The sequence below is a fragment of the Peromyscus eremicus genome, chromosome 23 (genome assembly GCF_949786415.1).
Source record: "Peromyscus eremicus chromosome 23, PerEre_H2_v1, whole genome shotgun sequence".
NCBI classification, from domain to species: domain Eukaryota; kingdom Metazoa; phylum Chordata; class Mammalia; order Rodentia; family Cricetidae; genus Peromyscus; species Peromyscus eremicus.
The window spans coordinates 33,974,366-33,999,212 of record NC_081438.1 but is presented as its reverse complement, the minus strand read 5'-3'; the positions used below and the strand labels follow the sequence as shown (position 1 = coordinate 33,999,212).

Here is a 24,847-nt window from a genome sequence, read left to right as displayed (position 1 = left end):
ATTTCCTGTTTCTCTGCAGTTTTCCTCAGCTTTGGGTGGTGGCTGCTGCTGTGCTTCGCCTTCCAGTCCGCTGAGGGCCCGGCGGCGTGGACAGCGGTCCCGGCACTCGGCGCCCCGCCGCCCGCAGCCTCGCACCCGCCCGCCGCGCGCTTCCCGAGCCCGCCGCTTCCCGCCTCAGTGACCGGCCGCTGCCGCCGCCGCCGCGGCCCACGGAGCGGCCCAGATGCAGGCCATCAAGTGTGTGGTGGTGGGAGACGGGTGAGTGCACGACCGCGCCGGGGGGCTGCGGAGGGGGTGTCGTACGCGGCGCCATCGGGGGCGGGCGGCACTCGGGTCCCCGCAGGCCCGAAAAGCCTCGGGCTAGCCTGGAGCCCGCGCCCGACTTCCTTGGGGGCGCGGGCCTCCCACCCTCCCAGGCCTGGTTCCGGCTTGCTGGTTGGGGGAGGGCCTGGGCGAGCCGGCCGGAGGGAAAAGTGAACTCCACCCTCCTGCTTTCTTCCCGGGCCGGACACCGCCCGTCGCCCTGTTCTCGATGGCACGTAGACGAGGCTGGTTTGAAAATTTTTGCTTCCTTTTTTTTTTTTTTTTTTTCCCCCGTATTGTTTTTTGAGAAAAGGAAGTCTAGTTTCTTCAACAACTCAGGATTCCCCCGAGAACTGGGATAGTTAACGGCCTCCAAGTCGATCTTACTCGGTGCATGTTGGCACCGGTCACTTGGGTGATCTGGAAGTTAGGAACGGACTCGGTTGCTTGGACTTTGCAGGGTGTTTATACAAATAGTCGTTTTCACACTTTCCGCCGAGAAAGTTACTGGAATGCTAGCCGAAGGAGTGAGTGTGATGAAGACTGCCCATTGAGCGTAGTGTGGTCATTTAAAAAAAAAAAAAGAGCCTTCTCAAGGCATTAGATGTGGACGTAGCCGATCCAGCTCCCTGTGACTCGAGGCAATTCTTTTCATAACTGTTCGTGATGGTTTCAGGCCCTTGAGGGAGACAAGACTGGTCTTATGCAGTTTTTTTCCCCCCTTTCGGTAGAAACAAGAATCTCAGTGTAATCGGAGCAAAATCGCGCGTCTCAGCGTTGCTTGTGTAGGTTCGTGTTAACGGGGAAGCTTGGAGATGTTCGACTCGCAGTTTCCTCCAACACGAAATGCAACCGGTACACTTTCAAGTTCGGTATAACGCACAGCAAACTTCATGTCGTCCACGCTTGCAGTGATCACCGGTTTTCCTGAATTGCAGCCCCTGGACTGGATTGGTCAGGGTATTTGCCTAACTCTACATTAGGCATTTGGGATGTCCCTGTAACTAATTTAGCCAAACGGTCAGACAGCTTCTCTTGGTGAGCATGTCAGTCTGTGGGACTTGTCTCAAACAGGAAGTCTTAATGAACACGGTTCAGTGTATATAACTACACATTGGGAGTTTCATTGGCTAGGATTATGTGTTGCTTTCCTTTCACCTATAAGAAAGTTTTATTTTGTCCCTTGGGACAGATGGTTTGATAATGAAAGCAGTTGAAGTTCTGTTTTGGAGCCAGGGTCTTTCTGTATTTTGCTCCTCAATGATGATGATTCTCCAGAGACAGTCTTGGTAGTGTTGGGTTTACAGGTGTGAGCCATCGGGTCTGCTTTAAGTGAAGGTTGGTTATTTTTTTTTATTTTTTTTTTATTTTTTGGGAATTAACTAAACATAGCACTTTTCCTGGGGAAGGTTGAAAGTTATCTGAACTTCCTTTAAAAGTTAAAAATACTTTTGTGGACTGGGAAGTCCTGCCACATGCCTCGTTTCTTTTTTCTTTCTTCTTCTTTTTTTTTTCTTGGTAAGTTAAGTTGCTGTATCACTGTCCTCTGTCATCCCAAAGCCTAGGGACCATAGAGCAAGAAGGGAGGATGTAAGAACCAGAGGTCAGGGACACTGGACAGAAACAGTATCATCTGGACTACACTTTCGAACTCAACAGCAGCTTTACAAAATCCTAGCCCAGGGCAGAGCGGGCCTGGGCTGAATAGGAATGGACCCTTGATGGCTGGCTTCTGGGGGTGGGAGAGTGAGTTTTCCTTATGGGTGTGGCCTTGGTAGATCCACCTAGCTCCAGGGGAGTGTCTGGGCAGCACAGATTGGACTTGGGTGGGCTTTTAAGGAGCGCAAAGCTGGGAGGAGGTAGAAGACATCCGCAAAAAAATTACGTTTTAAAAAAGAGGCAAATTGTTGCTAATGCAGTACCAAACCACAGTGTTTGAAAATTTCTAGGACTGACTGAAACACACATGCAACAGGTATGCTAATCTTAAGTTGATTTGATACTAACAGATCCTATTGTAGGTCTGCTTTCCCCCTGTGCTGGACTTGGAATTTAGGGCCTTTTGCTTCCTGGCAAGTGCTGAACAGCTGAGATTCGATTTAGCCTGTTACTGGCTTTAAAAAAACAAAAAAGTCAAATACTTGCAGAATGCCTACTGTGGGATCTGGATCCTTCCTTTGGATTTCCACTGCTTTCTTTTTCTAGTTTTAATTTTTCTATGTGTATGGATATTTTGTCTGCATGTATGTCTGTGCAAGCAGAGGATCCCCTGAAACTGGATTTATGACAGTTGTGAACCACTATGGGGTGCTAGGAATCGAACCAAAAATTCTCTGGAAGAGCAGCTAGTGCACCTAACTGCTGAGCCATCTCTCCAGCCCCCTACCACTTTTTTTTTTTTTTTTTTTTTAACTTCTGGAGTAACCCTCAGCCTATCATTCTTTCCTCAAGAGAGATGCCTCTAGGGAAAGTTAAACAAGACTAAACAAGATGCTGAATATTAAGAGGCTCGTAAGTGTCTGGTCCTTGTGGAGTGCTTAGAAGTGCTGGTTACCATTGTTACTCCAGGTGTGTGTGTGTGTGTGTGTGTGTGTGTGTGTGTGTGTGTGTGTTTGTGTTCATTTTTTTTTGTTCCAGGGCCTTATCTCTTGTGTGTTAGACAAGTGCTCACCACTGAGATACTCCTACTAGCTAGTATTCTTACTGTTATTGGTGGGGTTTTTGGTTTGTTTTTACTATGAGGGTCTGTGAAGAATGTTAGAAATGCAGTTCTTGGACTTGAATTTTTCAATCTACTTTAAAAAAACAAACTTCATTTATTTGTATATATGTGGAATTTATATATATGTGGAATATTATTTGTATATATGTGGAAGGCATACGTTGCCATGGCAAGCTTGTGAAGGTCAGAGGCCAACCTGAAGGAGTTGGCTCTCTCCTTCCGTCATGTGAGTCCCAAGGATTGAACTTACCTTTACCTGCTGAGCTATCTTTCTACCCCCAGTATACTTTTTTTTTTTTTTTTTTTAAATGAAATCTTGATGTATATCTCTGGCTGGCCTGGAACTGGAAGAGATCTGAATGCTGGATTAAAGATGTGCATCACCACATCTAACTTGTACTTAAAAAATACTGAATGTATAAGAATGTTTTGCCTGCATGTATGTGTGTACCACATTTGTGTCTGGTGTCCAAGGAAGCTAGGAAGAGGGTGTTGGATCCCCTGGAACTGGAGTGACAGATGGTTATGAGTCACCATGTGGATGCTGGGAATTGAACCTGGGTTCTCTGCAAGAGCAGCTAGTGCTCCTAACCATTAGCATCTCTCCAGACCTTCTCAGTTTGTTTTTTCATACTATATTTGATGTAGATACTGTTGGGGCAAACTAACAGAAGGGAAATGTACATTTACCGAAAGACTGAAATTTACACTTTGAATGTACAGCAAACATTGGTTTAGAACATTGGTTCTCAACCTGTGGGTTGTGACCCCCTATTATGATTCATAACAGAAGCAAAATTACAGTTATGAAGTAGCAATGGAATAATGCTATGGTTACCATAACATGAGGAGCTGGATTAGAAGGTTGCAGCATTAGGAAGGTTGAGAACCACTGGTTTAGAAGTATAGATACGTAGCTTTTCATGCCAATAATTTTTTTTTTGCTTTTCATCAAATAAGTTATGTCTAAGGTATAGTTGGGATGCCTTTTATTCTGAAAAATTTAAAACAGTTAAGCCTAATGTCATATATAGTATACTAAGTTTTATAGGACTTTTTAGTCCTCTTGGTGTGCCTTTTAATAGAAGGAATGATGAGAAACTAAGATCCTACAAACTGGCAACTTTATTTAAATGTTCTTTTGAGGAATTACAGTTAAACATTCTGTTGGAAGCTGGGCAGTGGTGGCGCATGCCTTTATTCCCTGCACTTGGGAGGCAGAGGCAGGTCTACAAAGAGAGTTCAAGGACAGGCTCTAAAGCTTCACAGAGAAACCCTGTGTCAAAAAAACAACAAGGAATAAATGTTATGACCATGTTAGATTAGTTTGCCTGCATTCTTCTGGTGGGTCAGTCTCTGTTCAGTAGTTAATTGGCAGTGGATATAAAATAGAGAGATTTAAAGCTTATTATCAGATGGTCTTTCTGAAAACAGAAGCCGTGTGTTTTTCTTGATGGTGGTCTGGCATCTGCTGATGCTGTGGACTAAACTTTACCAGGGCCTCTCATTTGGGAGGGAAGTGTTCTACTGCTTTTTTAGATCCCCACCCAACCTGGCCTCTGGCTTTGTTCTTCTGCCATCGCCTCCTGAGTGCTGGGATTGTAGAGATGTGCCATCACAACTACCTCAGTGGTTTTTAATAGTGTTGCTTTAGTTTTGGCCCACCAGAAAGCTGACAGCGAATGTCTTGGGGTTTCCTCCTTGTCTGCATATGGACTTGGATCCAGTACAGTGTCTAACTTAGACATTGCTGTCCAGGAATTTTGTTAGTTCTGCCTCCTGTGATGTCATCCTTACAGGAATGGACCCATTTTACTCTGCTTCCGTTGAGCAGTGATAACATGACCCATGAATTTGCTTAAGCTCTTCATGAGTTTTTGTTTTCTTGTGATATGGACTTCTGTGTTTATTTTGGTCTTTTATGAAGGTACTTGAATTCTGAACTGGCTTCTAAATTTATATTTTTTTATTATTATTTTATATTCATGGGTGTGTGCCTGCGTGTGTATTTATGCACCAAGTCCCAAGTGCCCTTGGTTTCCAGAAGAGTGCTTTGGATCCCCCTGGAACTGGAGTTACAGACTGTTGTAAGCCACCATGTGGGTGCTGTCACTTGAACCTGAGTCCTGCAGAACCATCAATGCTCTTAATCTCTGAAGCACCTCTCCAGCCCCTTTCTCTTTAATAAATCACTGAATTAACTTTGTATCTTCACTGGCCTCTAATTTGCTACCCCAGTGATTTGATGATTCTGGAAGTGAGAGAGGGGCAGTATAGAAGGCAGTAGGCCTTCTCGAAGCCTCATCTCTGTTATGTGTAGTATCTTCAGGCTTTAGTGTCTGAGAAACTTTGTACAGTCTTAATTGGAAGTCTTTAGTGGCATTAATCTTTTTTTTTTTTTAAAGATTTATTTATTATGTATACAGCATGTATGACTGCAGGTCAGAAGAGGGCACCAGATCTTATTACAGATGGTTGTGAGCCACCATATGGTTACTGGGAATTGAACTCAGGACCTCTGGAAGAGCAGTCAGTGCTCTTAACCTCTGAGCCATATCTCCAGCCCCGGCATTAATCTTTATACCCATTGGTTATGATGTTGCTGGCTCATAAACTTGAGAGTTCTGAATTGGGTTTGTCTTTTCCTGGTACCGAACTATTCTTACTGATTCATCTATTTTTTTGAACATAGTCTTGCCGTTCTTCATTTGTATTTGTGGAAGGAATACTGTTACAGAATCTTATGAGTGGATGCCGTGTGTGGGTGCCCACAGAGGCCAGGAGAACGCATTGAATACTCTGAAGGCAGAGTTACAGGTGGTTGTGAACTGCCTGATCTGGGAGCGGCCTCTGGAAGAGCAACAAGCTCTCAATCTCTCAGCCATATCTCTCCATCTCCTACCTTAGTTTTTGAAACAGGGTTTCATATAGCTCAGGGTAGTCCCCCAAACTCCTTATGTACCCAAGGCTAAAATTGAACTCTGGATCCTCCTGTCTTACTTCTAAGACCTAGACAGGTATGCATTGACTACCCTTTTTTTTTTTACATTAATTATATTGATTTATTATATTTGTGGGGCTTTTCCTATACTTAGGAAATCATTGCTCTATTTTCCTTTTTTCTCCATCTTGAGATAACATCTAATCTTTCTGTCTCTATGAATCTGTATAATCTATATATTTCATGTAATACAATTATATAGTATTTGTCCCCTTTTTTGGATGTAAAAACATTTTATGTACAACTGCAGGAGAAATAATACACAGATAGCTTGAACATAAAAACAGATTATAATTAAAAAGTCCAGGGTTATTTGAAACTGGAAAATATTTTCTCTGTAGAAAATAGTAAAAATGATAACATTTCCCAATTAGCCCTTTTAAGCCAAATAATAGCTGAACTATACATAAAAATATTGATTAGATTCTGGGATACAGAAGAAACCTATCTTCATCTGTTCAGAGAGCTATGTTTTACTTAAGTTGTGTAAGTGAGATTCCTATTCATCTTCCCCTTCACTGTTTGATTTATGGCAGACATTTTTCTATAGGCTCAGCCATAATCTAAAAAGATTTTAGCCTCCTCTCCTGAAAATACAGCCAGCATTTTCTTTCATCAGCTTGATACGGTACAAATTCTTATCCTAATAGTGAAATGTTTTACTAAAGCTTGCAAAAGTGATTGGGCAAAATCAAAACTTATTACAAGCTACAGTCATCTTAGGGTCCTCCCTGCTAGGTAGCCTCCAATCTGTGGGTTGCAGTCTGATTTTGACTACCCTTAAGTCAGTCTTAGGCTATCTTAACTACCCTTAATATTGACTTGTTGGTCAGAGCTGTGTGCTTTTAGACAGTATTACTTGATCTGCATTTGGTTTACAGTAATGGGTGAGTCTGATTTTTCAGTCTTAGGAATATTTTTGTCTTGCTCTAGGCCATGTGTAGTTGTTTGGCTTTGCTCTTTTGGGGCCCTGCCACCGAGGTCCCAAATAAATCACACACGGACACTTATACTTAATTATAAATGCCCGCCTTAGCTTGGATTGTTTCTAGCCAGCTTTCCTTAACTTAAATTTTCTCATCTAGCTTTTGCCTTTGGGCTTTTACTTTTCTCTATTTCTGTGTACCTTTCATTATTTCTTACTCCATGGCTTGCTGTGTAGCTGGGTGGCTGGCCCCTGATGTCCTCCTCCTTCTGTGGCTACTTCCTTCTCCCATATTTCTCCTTCTATTTCTCCTCTCTGCCTGCTAGCCCCGCCTATTCTTTCTTCTGCTTTGCTATTGGCTTTGCTATCTTTATTAGCCCATCATGTGTTTTAGAGAGGCACAGTAACACAACTTCACAGAGTTTAACAAATGCAACATATACAAAAGTAACAAACCTAAAAATAATATTCCCCAATATTCATGCAAAAAGTTTTTTATTCTGTTTAGATCAATACCCCATCCTTTGATGCTGGGCATGGAATTTAGGGGATTATATGTACTAGGCAAGCCTGCTACCACTGTGCTACAGCTCATGGAGAACTCTTTTTTTTTTTTCTTTTTTGGGCAGGCTTTTGCTATGTAGTCCATGCAGGACTCGAACTTGAAGCAACCCTTCTCTTTAAGGCTCCCAAGTGCTGTGATTACACAGCCAGTTTTCTTACATACCTTTAAAGACTTTATGTGTATATAAGAGTGTCTGAGTGTATGCATGCACGCACGCAGATAGATTCCTGCAGAAGAGACTCAAATGCTGCAAGAGCAGCAAGTGCTCTTAAACACTGAGCCATCTTGCCAGCCTCTCTACATGTTTTTGTCTTTTTTTTTTGAGACAGGGTTTCTCTGTAGCTTTTGAGTCTGTCCTGGAACTTATTCTGTAGACTAGGCTGGCCTCGAACTCAGAGATCTGCCTGTCTCTGCCTTCCAAGTGCTGGGATCTCTACATGTTTTCAATGTGAGGAAATTGTCAGTGCTTTCAGGTTATTGGTTTGTGTGTTTTAAGGTTTGCTTTGTAGTTTCAGAAAATAATGATAAAGCTGGTCAAAGCAGAGGGGGCATGAAGAACAAAGTTCTCTTAACAGGAAAATGAAGATATCAGTAGGAACTGAAATCACTAGTGGGCTTCATCTTAGTCCTTTCTGCAGGATAGGGCAGGAAGTGCAGATAGGTTAAAGAAATAGTGTATGTGCTAGGGGAAAAGCTAATATAGAACAGACAGGAGTTTCTTCTAGTAGACCAAGGCTCATTTCTAGAGTTTAAAGATTAAAAAGGAGGTTGAACTGAGCCTTTAAAATACACAAATTCAGAAAATTCCAAAGCAGACAGAAGCTTCCAGAAATTCTGCAGCAGTGTCCATCATGGCTGTAACCAAATATGGCTTCCATTTTCCATGTGGACATATTCTTGGTGTTACTTCCTGTAGTTCAGATGTTGACTTTGGCCTCTAGAGTTGATTTATGCCATATGTTTACAAGGAATGAGTAAATACACTAAAAGAAGAGTAATAACCTTTCTATTTATGCTGATCCATAAGTTAGGAACTTAGTAAAAAGTACAGACAGACAGGCTCACACAGCCAAGGCTGGCCTCACATGTGCTATGACCTTGAACTTCCGATCTTCCTTGCTTCTACCTCCTGGGTGCTAGGATTACAGACAAGTGCCATCCTCCCAGAGTTTATTTGGTGTTGGGGATCAAACCCAGGACTTGGTGCATGCTAGGCCAACTGAGCTGCATCACCAACCCTATAGTCGTGTTTTTATAGAACATAAATTGTAGTTAATAATGAATAATAATTACGTTCCCAGCCATTATATTACAACTGTAACCCCAGCACTGACGAGGCAGAGGTAAATGGGTCAAAAGATCAGGATAGACACATTCAAAACCAGCCGGGTCTACATAGTGAGTTTAAGGCCATTAGGTTTGTGTGGTGAGCCCACATCAGTAGGTGAAGGTACTTACTGACAAACCTGACAACCTGAGTTCCATCCCTGGGGTACACATGGTAAGAGGGGAGAACCTATTTATTTCCTTAAAGCAGTGGCTCCCAACCTTCCTAATGCTGCGTCCCTTTAATACAGTTCCTCATGTTTGGTGACCCCCAACCATAAAGTTATTTCTTTTATAATTGTAATTTTGTCACTGTTATGAGTTGTAATGTAAATATCTGTGTTTTCTGATGATCTTAACACCCCCTGTGAAAGTCATTTGACACCCCCACCCCCCGGTTGAGAACTGCTCCCTTAAAGTTTATTTCATGAATGCTGTGATGTCTATGCACAGGCACATTATTACAAATAGCAACAACAAAATTCTCAATATCAGATTTTCCCAGTCCCTTCCCAGTTGGGCCTCTCAGAGATGATCCCTCTAGATGGGGTACAGATGTGATATAAGGCTTGCCTAGCATGCTGGGGAACGTGGTGGTGGTGTGAGGAAGATGAAGTGCTGAGGATTGAACATGGGGTTTCTGTGTACTAGGCAAGTATTCTACCACTGAGCTACATCCCCAGCTATTTTATTTTTTAAATTATTACATACATTATTTGTACTAAGAGCCTTCACTGACATTTCCATATATGTGTGGAATGTACTTTGATCATCCTCTACCTTCTTCCACCATCCTAGATTTTTGTTGGGTTATTTGAAGTAGATTCTCACTCAGTAGCCTAGACTGACCTGATACTCCTGGAGATCTTTTTTTAGCCCCCAAGTGCTAAGATACAGGCTTGAGCCCCCACTCCTGGCTATCCCGTGAGCAGTATACTGCAGTGTCCTGCAGTATCTCAGCACCTAGTACCTTCCTTTGTTGCTGTAAATTGGTATTGGATTAATGCTCACCGTAGTTGAATGCATCTGCCTGTGAGCAAGAACAAAGGCAGAAGAGGAAGTTCAAATGTGCCAGAAACTACAAGTAAATGATAGAGCTGGTTCTGGATCTCCGATCTAGGTCTCTCCAAATCTTAGGCTCTTGCTCATACAGGTTTGTTTTGACATTATAAGCCTTTCACAAGATAAATGTCTCATGAGTCATTTCTGTTTAGAAAGCCGTTAGGGATTGGAAGTTACCTGCTGGTGATGTAATGTTTGACAGTGAGATCTTTAGGGTGGGGAGTTTGTTCCAACTTCATTAAGACCTTTAATAATGTTACAAGTCAAACAAGTATTGGCAAGACTGAGTGGTTGTGGAACTCTTAGCCCCAAAGAGTGGAAGGAAAGTATACAAAGCTTGCCTTCTGGATAGTGAACCCCCAGTCTACAATGGCCTGGGCTGAACATCAGAATCATACAAATCAGCACTGATGTATCATCCTGACCTTAGAAAGCCATCTGAAGGCAGCAGCGAGCTGGGTTCATTACAGAGAACTGTTTGGACTGAGCCTTTAGGATGTCCCTGTAGTTGATTAGGGATTGTGGTGAAACTTAGAGATTTTATTTATTGGTTTTGCAAATGGTGCAGCAATCTTCATTTTTAGTTATATTCTCAAAAAAAAAATATTTCAGGTGGTTGGGAGCTTTTCTTTTTTTTATGAGACAGGATCTCTGTGTAGCTTTTGAGCCTATCCTGAAACTCACTCTGTAGTAGTCCAGGGCCGGCCTTGAACTTCTTACAGAGATCCACCTGCCTCTGCTTCCCAAGTGCTGGGATTAAAGGCGTGCACCACCATCATCCTGTTGGGAGCTTTTCAAGCAGTACCCTAACTTGTACCTGAGGGTACACTAGTGATGGCGATAGCTGTCTGTCCCCTTAATGTTACTTATTTCTGCACATTTCTGTTTTGCTCTCTCTTTGCAGCTATTGGAGAAGTTTACTCCATCCCTATGCCCTTCATTAACATGTTTAGGATATATGATTCTAGCTTCTTTCACATCTTGTGAGGATTGGGGGTAGAGAGGCGATGTGTGTGTGTATATATATGTGAGTGAGTGAGAGCCCTCTGGCTGTTTAACTGGCTGTGCTCTGTTAGGGACAGGCTTGGGGGGGGGTCATGGGAGTTTGAGGGGCAGGCAGCAGCATTAGTCAGCCCTTGAGAAGAGCAGTGCAAGTTGCAAAGGCAGCTGCCATGTTCACATATTAGTAATCGTCCGAGTGGAAGATGTTCTAGGAGAAACTTTGTTAAGTGCTTCTCTGAGTCTTGTCCTTAGTAATCCTTCTTGACTGCTGGTCCAGATGCCACATAAACAGAAGGGGAGGTTGCCCAATCTGCCTTGCTGAGAAATACAAAGGTTTCGTTTTATTTTTAAGATAAAAAGTGGGCAGAATGTTAAATTAGAAAAACTTCCTTGTTTACGCTGTGGATGTGGTATAACCGTTCCCAGGCATTGTGTAGATTATTGTAACAGAATAGTGGAAGCCAGAATTGTGTTCGTGTTGACTAAACAGCCCTCTTCTCTCCTTTCAGAGCTGTTGGTAAAACCTGCCTGTTGATCAGTTACACGACCAATGCATTTCCTGGAGAGTACATCCCCACCGTGTGAGTATCCTCCTCAGGTTAGGAACCATTTTGCCTGTGATGTGTTTTTTTCTATTCTTCTGCAAAGCCCTTGTCAATCCATATGTGAATGAATAGTGTTTATTTTTCTCTCAAACGTTGACTGGAATCTAATTGTTAGGTATTTAGAGCTTCAAAAATAAATGAGTCAATTTAATGTATGCTTTCCTTATATGAGGCTCATATGAGGGAATGTACAGTTTCCTGATTGATATTTAGACATTTAGGAAACAAAAGAAAATTACACTACGTACTATGAAGTGTATAGGCCGGGGAATGTAAGGAAAACCAGAGCCTGACCACAGCAGTTGGAGTGTCTGATAACTTGGCTCTGTGGGAACTGGAGCACAGAGTGTTACTGCATTAGGTTTAATTGGCCTTTCTGGCAAGTCACCAGTTGGTTCCATGTCACTGTTACAGGGCTGTAGAGGTGAAACTAGGGGGTGGGGCAGAGTTGTATTCTGGGGTGCTAATTCCGTATGGGTATCCCAGTTGAGAGGGAAGAAAAAGTACTTTTCTCGTGAAGCTGCAGCACTCTGTCCTCATGTCTGTGTCCAGTGTACTCTTGAAGGCACAGACCCTAGGGGGACTACTATAGCCTAGGCTGGCCTCCCCTGTGTAAAAACCACACCTGCTATTATCTTTATAAAGGCTGTTTTGGTTAGTAGCCTATAAATCACATTAGATTAAACTTTGCCTTTTTTTATACTAAGAGTTCCTATTTTTTGGTTTTTTCTAGTCAGGGTTTCTCTGTGCAGTTTTGGTGCCTGTCCTGGATCTCCCTCCTGTAGACCAGGCTGGCCTTGAACTCACAGAGATCCACCTGGCCCTGCCTCCCAAGTGCTGGGATTAAAGGTGTGTGCCACCACTGCCCGGCCAAGTCCCTACTTTTAAGTACTTCAAACAATAAAAATAATCCCCTTTAGCCTTAAAACTGATACATTAAGTTATTTTTCCTGGGGCTGGAGAAATGACTCAGTGGCTAAGCCCTGGTTGTTCTTTCAGAGGATCTGGGTTTGGTTCCCAGCACCCACATGGCAGCTCCAGTTTCAGGGGATATGTCGCCCGCCCTCTTCTGAATTCCATGGGCACCAGACACACATGTGCGTGTACATAATACATGCCAGCAAAACAATAAAGATCTTGTCTTGTTTTAAGTTGCAATGGTAAAGGTGTTTTTTTTTGTTTGTTTTTGTTTGTTTTTTTTTTTGAAATGGGGTATTGTGTAGCTCAGATTGGCCAAAGACTCTTGACCTGATCATGCTCCATGCCCTTGAGTTTTTTGGTTTTGTTTTGTTTTTGAGCAGTCAGTGATACCACAGTAGCATTCTGTTCTTGTTTTAAGTCAAGGTCTTGCTCTGTAGCCTAGGTTGACCTTGAACTCTTAGTGATCTGTATCTAAAAGGTTTCTTGGTCTGGATCTGGACAAATCTCTCTCACTCGACAGTCCTGCAGCTGCTTGGACCCAAATAAACACACACAGGCTCATATTAATTAAAACTGCTCGGCCATTAGCTCAGGCTTACTACTGACTAGCTCTTACACTTAAACTCAGCCCATTTCTGTTAATCTATATGTCTCTACGTTTTCTGTGGCCTTACCTGTGTGCCATTACATGCTCCTCCCTGGACAACGGGCTGGTGTCTCCTGACTCAGCCTTCCTTTTCCCAGAATTCTCCTTGTCTGTTTTTCCTGCCTATACTTCCTGCCTGGCTACTGGCCAATCAGCATTTTATTAAACCAGTGTACAAAAGCATTATCCCACAGCAGTGATCCTCCTGCCTCGGCCTCTTTTTTTTTTAAGATTTATTTATTATGTACACAGAAGAGGGCACCAGATCTCATTACAGATGGTTGTGAACCATCATGTGGGTGCTGGGAATTGAACTCAGGACCTCTGGAAGAGCAGTCGGTGCTCTTAACCTCTGAGCCATCTCTCCAGCCCCTGCCTCGGCCTCTTAATGCTTGGATAACAGCACTTTAAATAATGACTTTTCCTCTCTGGTTAGTCAGCTGGCTTTTCTGGGGTGCCTCTTACTGAAGTTAACTAATTTGTCCGTAGCAATTTCAGGCTAATTTACACACCTATGTGGTCAGGTGTACTCACTCTGAGAACTTGAGTGTCTTCTAAAGTCCCACAGTGTTTGTTGTGCCACTGCACTTTGGCCTCGGGCATAGGTGATTTTGCTGTGGACACTGAGGACACTGGTTGAAAGTGAACAAAATATGTCCATGAAAATTGACCAGTAGGATTTGGAAGAAGGACTCTTTCCATGTTGTCTTTTTCCTGAAGAGAAAGCCCTTGGTCTTTATTAAAGGCAGGCTCATTTTGAGTGTACATTTGTTTCCTTGTTAGTCAGTAGCCTGTCCTTGGTTTCTTGTCTCTCTGGTTGTGTGTGTTTGATTCCCTGTGTCCTATTTTTCAGCCTGACCAGGCGACTTCTCATGCCTCAGGATGTTTTCCGGACTAGCAGCCTCCAGGCCCATCCTCTTCACTATAGCACACCTCTTTTGGGAAGCTGTGGGACTGTGACTTAGTCCCCAAGTCTGTGACTAACCTTTTCCTGTCCTGTCCTACAGCTTTGACAACTATTCTGCCAATGTTATGGTAGATGGAAAGCCAGTGAATCTGGGCTTATGGGATACAGCTGGACAAGAAGATTATGACAGATTGCGTCCCCTCTCCTATCCGCAAACAGTAAGGCTCACGCTTGATTTTTACCATGTTTTAGTGTGTAATTCTTCAGTGTCCATCTAATGGGCTCACAGATCTGCTTGTGTTGCTGTGACTGGGCTCTGTGAGCATGTAAGTGAAGGTAAATTAGTAGTAAATACTTCCTTTCTTGCAAGCCAGAATTTGGGTTTTTGTTTTTTGTTTGTTTGTTTTTTGTTTTGGTTTTTCGAGACAGCTTTTCTCTGTGTAGCTTTGTGCCTTTTCTGGAACTCCCTCTCTAGTCCAGGCTGGCCTCGAACTCACAGAGATCCACCTGCCTCTGCCTCCCGAGTGCTGGGATTAAAGGCGTGTGCCACCACCGCCCAGCGGGTTTTTTATATTATCAGTTATTCAGCCTTTTTTATTTTGCATTCTTTTATTTAGTTTCCAGACAACCACACAGAACAGGTACTGTCTTATTTTTGGTTTTGCAAAGCTGTTCTTAACAGCAATTACTTTGAAAGATGGCTTGTTTTGGATGGTTTTGCAAAGCTGTTCTTAACAGCAATTACTTTGAAAGATGGCTTGTTTTGGATGGTTTTGCACTGTAAAATCAAGTTAAGCAGTTAGGTTGGGCATGGTGGCTCATACCCATCATCCAGCTGAGGCAACATTGCTATAAGTTTGAGGACCGACTTTGCCTATAGCTTGGGACTTTGTCTCCAAAAAACAAATGAAGGAGTTAATGTTAAGGTTTCTTGGGCTGGGGGTGTTGCTCAGTTGGTAGAATGATTGCCTGGCATTCACAGTCTTGAGTTATATCCCTGGCACCACTGGACATAGTGGCTTGTGCCTGTAATCGGAAGTGAAGGCAAGATGATCAAGGTCATCCTTGGTTACATAGTAAGTTCTAGCCTGGACTACATGAGACCCTGTCTTAAAAAAAAAAAAGTTATGATTTCTTCAAACTGAACTTACCTTAGGGCTTAATACTGCCCCCGCCCCCCATAAAGCACATACTTCTTGACTTCAGTACTAAGGTTTCAGTTTTGTAAAATAGACCTTTGTGTCTAGCCAGGAAAAACATTTTTTAGTTAGTTCAGCTTCTATATGAGGCAACCAAATGATTGATCATTTACCTGAAGCTAATTAGAGCAGTGGTTGGCAAGAACAGTGGGTACTTGGAAGACAGTGTTATGGTGCAAAGCAGTTGTCATATGGATGTCATTTGCTTATCTTAATACATGTTCTTCATTTTAGACAGTGTATTTTAGGGCCGGGGGTATGGCTCAGGATAGAGCATTTGCCTTTATACATACCAGCACAGGGAAGTAAGGAAGTAAGAATGTATCATAGAACAGTTCTGGTGATAAAATGGCCAACCTTAAAGGCAGCGAGTGAATGCCTTGGATTCAGGTCCTGTACTTTTACCTAGCTGTGCATCCTCAGGCAATTTCTTCATTTCTGGCTTCTGCCTGCTTGTCACTAACATAAGATAAATTAATACATATCAGACCAGGTGTGTTGGTTCAACCCTGTAATCTCAGGACTTTGGAGACAAGGCAAGTGGATGTCTGTGAGTTGAAAGCTAGCCTATATTGTGAGACCTTGTTTCAAAAATAACAACAAAATAATACATGTTGTGTGCACACCAGTTCTGGCACAGTCCACACCCTCTAGTGCCCACTTGCTTCTCCTTCCACTTTACAGATTTGATGAGCCGAGGCTCCTCTGTCCAGGTTTTCCTTGGATGAGCGTTCCTTGTGCTTGCTCTCTTTAGTGCCTTTCACTGTTTACTGGGGGATCTGGCTTGGGATGGGGAGCGAGCTTAGAGAAAGGCAGGGTTTGAACCCTGGCCGCCTGGGCAGCTGTACCTACTTAGCCCTTGCTTTGGAGTGTCTTTGTGTTTTTAAATGAACTGCCTGCTTAGTTGGTGATGGTTTTACACAGTAGAAGATCCCTTTTCTCTGCAGTCAGAGGATACCTTTCATTTCTCAGTGGAAGTGTTGCCAGATACTGTCTTTTTGAACTGAAGGTTTCTGTTAATTGAGTTATAGCCGAATTTTAGTTAACAGTGCTAAATAAAGATCAAAAATATAAGAAGGAAGGTTTGAATTGAGTTTTTTGTTTTTTGTTTTTTGTTTTTTCTCGGTTAATCTAGTGCTAAAAATTACCTATGATCAAGTATTTAAAATCAGTGCACAATCACGAGATGATTGCAGTCTTCGGTGTCTTTAGAAACACTCAGCATCTAGTGGGTGCTAAATAATTCCAGATTTCAGGTGGGCTTTAAAACATAGCAGTTGGTATAGATCCAGCCCAGTGGATGTTTCTGGAAGGGTGTGGCATCGTTTCTGAGAAATGGGAGCCACCCTATTGTGACTCAATGGGTACAGAATAGGGCGAGGCCATTCTGTCTGAGGGAGTCATTCTTAGCAAGTCAAAGGTGACTTGGCAGACTCTGTGTGCTGAGTATCACAGATGAGTGAGGTGGACTCTTCCCAGGTTGAATAAACTGTAAAGGTGTGTGTAAGGTCTAACTCAGAGTAGCTGCTGTAAACTTGCTGTGTCTTAATCTGTGTATAGCAGGTGGATGGTTTCCTTATGTAAGGACTGAGTAGCAAGACAGGAGTAAGAGAAGATTCTTGCTAACATACCATGTTCTCATGTGGGTGGTGAGGTGGAGGTCCTTAAGAGCACTCAGACTTGCTTGCTAGGACTCTCTGAGATGTGGAAGTTATGCTCAAATGCCAGTGGCCCAGAAGTCTGCCTTGCTGTGGGCCATGATGTCATACTATGAGGAGACCGAGGCTTTCTCGGCTGGCACCTTACTCTGTGTCTCTGCTGACTGGCACATGGTCTTGGCTCTTTGAGCTATAAGCCTGTGTATGTGACTCATTAAAACACTGTGTTCAGGTATTCTTCTCAAGAGCCAAGTGGAAGATTCTTGTTTGGAGCACACTAAAAAGAGATGTTAATACTTCCTGTGGCCATTGTTGTTTTGAGACAGGGTCTCCTTCAGTATGTAGCCTAGGGTGGCCTGCAACTTACAGTGATATTTTAAAGATTTGTTTTTGTGTGTATGAATATTTGCCTACATGTCTGCTTGTGTACCATATGCATGCTTGGTGTGTACAGGGGCCAGATCACATCCCTTGGAACTGGAATTAGGTTTCACAATTGTGAACTGCCACATGGGTGCTGGGAATCAAACCTGGGTCCTATGGAAGAGCAGCTAGTTCATGTAATCACAGCAAAGCCATCATCTCTCCAGCCCCTGGGATTACAGATGTGAGTGCCCACACTGGTTGCAGCTTTGATTTCCTTTTTCTGCTTTGTTTTTCTAGACAGGGTTTCTCTGTGTAGTTCTACTTGTCCTTGATCTTGCTCTATAGACCAGGCTAGCCTTGAACTCAGAGATCCATCTGCCTCTATCCCATGAGTGCTATGTACTACCACCGCCTGGCGCAGTTTTGATTTTTGAAGGGTTAGTTTAGTCTTTGTTAAGATGTCTGGTCCTCCAGCCAGAGGTCACTAGAAACTACTTGCAGTTACCCAGAATAGGGTGTGTTGCTCTTTGCCATGAGGGGAGCACACTAGGTACCATATTACGTGATTGGAGGTGTGTAGGACTCAGTAAAAGGGGTTTGCTCTGGCTGAGTGCTGTGACAACCTTGTATTTTAGGAGGTCCTACTTAGAAGGTGGTGGGATGCAGTGGGGCTGAAGCTTCCACTGGTGAAGCAGCAGTTCCTTGTACTCCATGCCTCTCCAAGTGAGTGACCTTGGGTTTAGGAAATGATCTCCTCGTCTTTATTTCCATGTGGTTGCATTTCATCAGCATGTTCACGGGGAGGCCTGGGAGCTTGTTAGAATTTACAGGAACACCTCCACCGAAGTGAAGCTGTCAGCATCAGGCCAGCTCCCAGGTGTTAGGGTCTGCCTGCCTTTTTCCAGGGTGTATTTTCTTGGGGACGCCTGCCCAGCTTTTTTTTTAGATCTGCCTTTTCTCTGCCCTGGTCATTTTTCCTGTGTGGGGGAAATATTTATTATATTAAATATTTATTATGTTAAATATAATATTTCATATATTAAAAAGGAAAAAACAAAAAGAAAAATCCTGATGTGAACCTGAAATACAGATAGAAAGTGTTTGGGAGAGAGTAGAGTAAAAGCTACCATAGTTCTGTGGTAGTGAGGTTTCCGTCACCTTTTGCGCTGCTCTTTCTCATTCTAAAAGCTGGCTCATACTGGGGACGGTACCGCTGACAGGCAGAGGTGTGGCAAGTAGGACTGCGGCAGCTGTAGTTGGTGTGTGCTTGTGTGTGTCTGTGTGTGACAGAGGTCAACCTCAGACGTTGTTCTTCAAGAGCCACTCAGCTCTTCTGGAGTCGTGGTCTCTCACTGGGTCCTGGGGCTTACCCCGGGTGTCCTTATGCCCACCCAGCAAGCACCTTACTAACTGAACTGTCTCTTTCGGCTCTGGCTGTACTTTTGACAGGTGAGGGAGGGAGAAGTAGCTGGTGATGCAGGAATAATAAAGTTATTGGAGACTCACACTAAGACTCACTAAAGGCAGGTTGGGTGTATGGTAATTGCAAGTGTCCTGGTGATCTGAGGAAGGTAGTAAAGTCCCCAGGAAAGATGGATGCTGTCACAAGGATGAGGAGGAGCAGTAGGACAACCCCTTGTGCCCTGGTTTCAGTAAAGCAAGGTTGGAAGGGATTGATGGTAGGAAAAAAGCATCAGAAGCCAACTAATTTAATGAAAGCTGTATTTAGGCCAAGGGGAAGGGGCCAAAAAGGAACAAGAAAGGAGGAGGCAGGTAGCTTAATGCACGTGTAGGTTGGAAGTGTGGTTCCACTTGTGTGTGCCTCTCCTCTATCCAGAAGATGCTGGAGGGCTAACGGGGGTAGAGTGAATGAGGCTAGAGGGCACTCCAGCTGTTTTCTGACCTATGCTGATGACTATCACAGTGAAACAATATGTGGACACCACAGATGAAACCTGGAGTCCATGGAAATTGTACTCTTTGAATTGTAAATACGAAGCTTGAGTGAGGTGAAATTAAAATAATTGCCGTGCTTGTCTTTATTAGAAGTTCTGGGGTGTTCTATATTGGGAGAGTAAGCGTGTCAAATTTTACTGAGGAGAAAAACAAACTGAAAGTATTATGATGGAAACGGAAAAGGTTGTCACTTAGAAAATTGCCATCAAGTGGTGCCCTCTCAACTCTGATGCTAAGGGACCTTAGTCTGAGTAACACTATTCAGTTGAGTAAGTAACTGTAGTCTGAATCCACACCTCACTCCAGAACTGGGGCAGGAGGCTGGTGTGCCTCTTGGCTCCTTTGGCTCCCTGTTCCAGAAAGCCTCACTGCCTATGGGCAGGTGCCTCACCTATCTTTGAGGTTTCCTTTGGCGTGTATCTCTGAGAACTCAGGCTTTGAAGATCTTGACACTGATGGGTGCCATCCACAGGCCTTTTTATGTTAAGGGACACTTTCTGGACACTTGGACTCTGTGGGATGTGTTAAATTCTGGCAAGTGCTGCCACAGTGGGAGTGCCTTGGTGGCAGGCCCAGTGTGCACTTGACTTCCTTGTTGAGCGGTACAGGGGACAGCCCCTTAGCTCCAGGCTTCATGGAGTAATGATTTTGTGGCTCTAGGTTTCTGAGATGTGTTAAGTTACTGTACACCTTTGGATTCCTCAGGAGGGCTGAGACAACTTCTGATGAAGACTAACAGGTTATATTGACTTTTGTATTTCTTAGTTTGTACTGAACTCAAGCAAAGTTCTCCTGCATTACTAGGTTGGAGACACAAGTGGTAAAGATAGCACCTCCAGGGGCAGAGACAAGCCGATTGCCGTATGTAAGACTTTGAGTCGACTTCAGCCTCAAGCTTTGTCTCCTCTCTCATTTCACTCAGTCTTCCCAGGAACACCATTGAGCCTCGGGTTCCTTGAGTGTTTTCTATCTGATTCACTCAAGGAGAGGTTTCACGTGATGAAATAAACTGTCACTGGAGCCTGACTGTTCACTACCAGTTGATTGGAGTGGTCCATGAACTGCTTGCTTCCCTCCTCCCCTGAAAGGAAGGGCTTCAGGCAGCCCCTCCCTGGGGTGGGAGGAGGCGCAGGTGTGGAGGGTCCACCTGGTGCTTGCCTGGGTGGTTATGTGCTGAGCCAGACTAACCTCACTCCTAGGGCCTTTTCTCTTACTCTGGTGTTCTGTGTGGTGGGCTGCGGGGCGACTGTGCAGCGCTGGTGAGCTAACCCAACTGTGCTTTGAGAGGGTTCGGAATCAACTTGGATGCTGGGAGGCCCTGGTGATTCTCCGATAGGCTTGTGCATGTGCCAGCATTGAAGTAAACGTTGTTGTTTATAAAAAGCTGTCGTGTGGGATGTTTCTTTCCTTTCCAGGTACAAGATAACCAGCTGGATGGTTTAAGGTGCTAGCTTGGGAACTGTATGCATTTCACAAAATAGCATAATTGCATTTTCTAGGGCTGTGTCTTGATAAGCCTAGCATTTTAGAAACTCTTGGGAATTATTTCATACAGGTAGATAACTGAATTTTATTTTATGTGCAATACCAGATAGGAAGGAAAACTCAGATATTTTATATTTAGCCAGCAGTTTCTCCTGAGTAAGCACTCTCGCATTGCTTTTCCTTTGCATTCTTTCTGGGGCCACAGCTGCCCTGGGGGCGAGTTTCCCAGCGGCCCCTGGCTGTGCTTGGGAAGCTGTGACAGTGCTGGGGTGTGGTCAGTGCATGTCATTGGGAGAAATCACACTGAGTTCTCTCCCTGGCTGGAGGACCCGGGAGCAAATCTTTGAACTCCATTTTGTGCCACGGACAGTGACAAGCTGGCTGATTGACGCTAGTGATGATGTAAGGTTTGCACTTAATGTGCACATGGAGAGCTTAATGAAAAGCGTATCTTGGTAGATGATGTATTTAAAATCAACTCTGCATCCATGAGCCTGAGACACTGTTTTTCAGAAGAGTTTCTGTGTTGATAACAGATGATTAGGTTCCCAGTGGGCATGATTGGAAAGCGGCCTCCTGGGAATGTGATTTGATACCTCTCAAACCTCAGACGGCTTCCAGCAGTTTTCTTAAGTCTGGTTGGCAGGCTTGGTAATGGTTTGGGAGTCATCTGGCTAACTTGGGGGATGGCGGGGGCTAAGTGGGAGGTATTGAGGACCTAGCTGCTGTTAGCAGTAGCATGCAGTGCCTCTAACAAACAGTTCATTGCAAGCAGTGTTAGGCAGAGCTCTTGGGCAGTGTAAGAGTGTCCTCTACATGCTGCCTGTGTTTCCTTTCTGTAGGACGTGTTCTTAATCTGCTTTTCCCTTGTGAGTCCTGCATCATTTGAAAATGTCCGTGCAAAGGTAAGTGGAACTTATGGAATGATTTTTGCATAATGTCACTCTCAGAAAAATATTGCAAAGTAAAATGAATGCCATCAGCTGCTGGGAACTTTGAATTGTTTAACTTGACTTTAGTAACTGTATTGAGGAATGGGCCATTTTTAAGTCTGGCTTTAGGGTATGGGTTTCTAGAACTAATTTCTTTGGGAAGCAGGCTCTCGTCACAGTGGTGCCAAACACTTTGGAATTGACCTAGTGACCATTTCTTTCTGCTCTAGCATCTTGCACTTACTTAGTGAGAAGGGGTGAGGGACCTGTTAGTATAGAGATAGGGACCATGGCGGGGACAGTGGAGCTAGCTTCTGTATTCTCATTCCTGAGCTGATGGTGAGTTTTCTAGGGTGATCTTATAAATTAGACTTCTTTTCCTAAGACAAAAGTGATTTCCTTTGGGGGTACTTTCCATTCTGCCCTTCTCTCTTGTCTCCTTTCTCCTGGTTCTTGACAGGTGGGGTCTGTTGTGTTGTCCTCTGTCTTGGGGCCCCAGCCTGGCTAGCCAGGATTTGCACGGTTCTTTAAGGCTCAGTTAGAAGGCAGGGAAGCTCTGCAAGGCCATCTTTGCCTAGAGGTTATACTCACTGCATCTGAGCTGGGTGAAGGAAGTCTGCACAGGAGGAGAGTGGCATGGCCTTGTTTCTGTCTTCACATCTAGTGGTATCCTGAAGTGCGACACCACTGTCCCAACACTCCCATCATCCTAGTGGGGACGAAGCTTGATCTTAGGGATGATAAGGACACAATTGAGAAGCTGAAGGAGAAGAAGCTGACTCCCATCACCTACCCGCAGGGGCTAGCCATGGCGAAAGAGATCGGTATGAAACCCTCATTTCTTGTGTCTGCTTTGCAGTCCTGATGAGTGGCTGGAGTCCGTCTGAGAGAGGAAAGTTTCTCCTACGGGGGTCTCTTTGCTGTGGGCACCCAGCCAAGCCAGGCCTTTGCTGGTCTTAGTGTTGGTGTGGGAGTTGGCTGCTGAGCCACACTGTGCCGACTTAGTCAAGGGGAACAGTGTTCTGAGTGTAAGTATCTATCAATGCCCTGTGGCTGTCTTTTCTAGGTGCTGTCAAATACCTGGAGTGCTCAGCACTCACACAGCGAGGCCTCAAGACAGTGTTTGATGAAGCTATCCGAGCGGTTCTCTGTCCACCTCCTGTCAAGAAGAGGAAGAGAAAATGCCTGTTGTTGTAAATGTTTGAGCCCCTCATTCTTGGTCCTGTCCCTGGAACCTTTGTACGCTTTGCTCAAAAACGGTGGAGCCTTTGCATTTGATGCCAAGTTTTTGTTACAGATTAATTTTTCCATAAAACCATTTTGAACCAATGAACCAGTCAATAATTTTAAGGTTCTGTTTTAAATGTAAGAATTCCAACTTACGGTCTATTAAAATTCAGCCCTAAATGACAAGCCTTCTTAAAGCCTTATTTTTCAAATCCCCTATTCTTGCTCAGAATAAGAATTGCCAAAATACCTTCTGAACTAAGTCGCGTTGTGCTGAGAACACTTAAGCACTAAACTGTTGAGAGAGACTTTTGTTTTTAAGAAGACTGCAGCTTCTGGAGTCGGGGTGCAGACCCTCCCCTAGTTTCCAGACCGTGTGATGCACGCAGCACAGCCTCCTTAACGACACATTGCCATGTAACTTATCAGCCCATGTTCATTACATAACTTTGTACTGTATGTCACAAGGAGTGAGTGTAACAGCTCAGCCCTTTGATTTCATAGTGACTTTTCTAAAATCCCAGTTGACTAGCTTTTGCAGACTTTGAACAGATCTGGTTCCCGTGTTGCCTCGAATGAAGTATTCTGTTCCTAGTCGTGGGTATGCTGGGCGGAGTGTGTGAAACACGACATGGTCAAAGGATAAAGACAGTATTTTGACTAATATGAAGTAGAGATTACACTACATTGTACATGGAGTAATTCAACTGAATAAAAGTGTCACGGGTAAAGATTTTTAACGGTTAATTTCTGTCAGACACAGTAGATGACAAATGGCCGGTCTCATCAGTGTCTCTCTTGAGCTTTTCCTGTCCCCTACACTGCCGTCCCTCCTCAGATCCCGGGGTGTTGAATCCATATTTAAACTGGCCATCCCCACAGTTGCTAACATGGCAAGTGCTTTTCTTTAGGACCCTTCTTAACGAGCAATATGTCTGACCTGTACTATAAGATCTTTCTGATAATGCATTTGAAGTTTTTTCTTTTCTTTTTTTTTCTTTTGGTAGATTAGTAGAAGTGCATTCCTGTTTTCACCTTACTTTATTCAATGCTAATAAGTGCTTTCCTTAGTTTTCTAGTAACTAGGTGTAAAAATCATGTGTTGCAGCTTTACAGTTTTTAAACTATTTTAGATATTCTTCTTAAACTATGAACCTTCTAAACATCACTGTCTTGCCAGAGTACCAACACTGTCATGTGACTAATGCTGCCCCTCTAGACCTCACCCACGTGGACACACGCTTCCCGTCGTGGCTCTGCCTAGAGATGTTCCTTTGGGTCTGTGAGGTTCTGTCAACTGCTAGTGCTAATGCTGTTCTGTACAACCTAACTCACTGGCAAGAACACAGTGTTGGGCCTTCCAACCACTAGAACAAACTTTTTTCAATTGACAGTTGCAGAATTGTGGAGTGTTTTTACATTGATCTTTTGCTAATGCAGTTAGCAGTATGTTTTGCATGTATGACTTAATAAAACCTTGAATCATACAACTGGTCATGCTTGTGTTTTTGGAACTTGACAAACAAGCTCTTAGAGTGTTTGCCTCACTTTAAAATCCTGGATTGTTGGAGACGTGCTTCTCACCCTGGAGGGGTGGAGGGTGTGCCACCTTCAGGGAGAAGGGTAGGTGGACTCCACAACCACACAGTGCAGTGGGGGTGGTATTCGTGTTCAGTCTTGTTGAGGTGCTCAAGTGAAGATGCCCACAGTGGGGTATGGTTTGCATGAGCACATGCCTGTGGGAGATGGGCCAGAATTGAGGGCTAAAGATAGGGAAGCTGAGCTGCAGGGCCTTGGCAGGATGGACCACATCTTGATCCTTGGGGAACCTGCACGTGCACTGTTAAGCAGCCTGTTAGAATTGGCTTTCGTTGGTGATTCTTGTACTTTGAATCTTTAAACGTTAGATTTCTTGTGTATATGGGTGTGAACATGGCACAGCACATGTGGTCAGAGGACAAGCTTCAGGAACCAGTGCTCTTTCCACCCACACATTGAACTCAGGCTGTCAGGCGCGGCGGCGGCGGCGGCGGCGGCAG

The 24,847-nt window shown here is 43.9% G+C and overlaps 1 protein-coding gene across 1 annotated transcript; it reads left to right on the top strand.

Moving 5' to 3' along the window:
* On the top strand, positions 1-24,298 carry Rac1 (Rac family small GTPase 1). The gene is made up of 6 exons (XM_059249076.1): positions 1-258; positions 11,416-11,487; positions 14,086-14,203; positions 21,492-21,554; positions 22,246-22,405; positions 22,648-24,298. The coding sequence occupies exons 1-6, from the start codon at positions 224-226 to the stop codon at positions 22,776-22,778; spliced, it is 579 nt and encodes a 192-aa protein (XP_059105059.1). The 5' UTR covers positions 1-223; the 3' UTR covers positions 22,779-24,298.
* Positions 24,299-24,847: the final 549 nt, after the last annotated feature.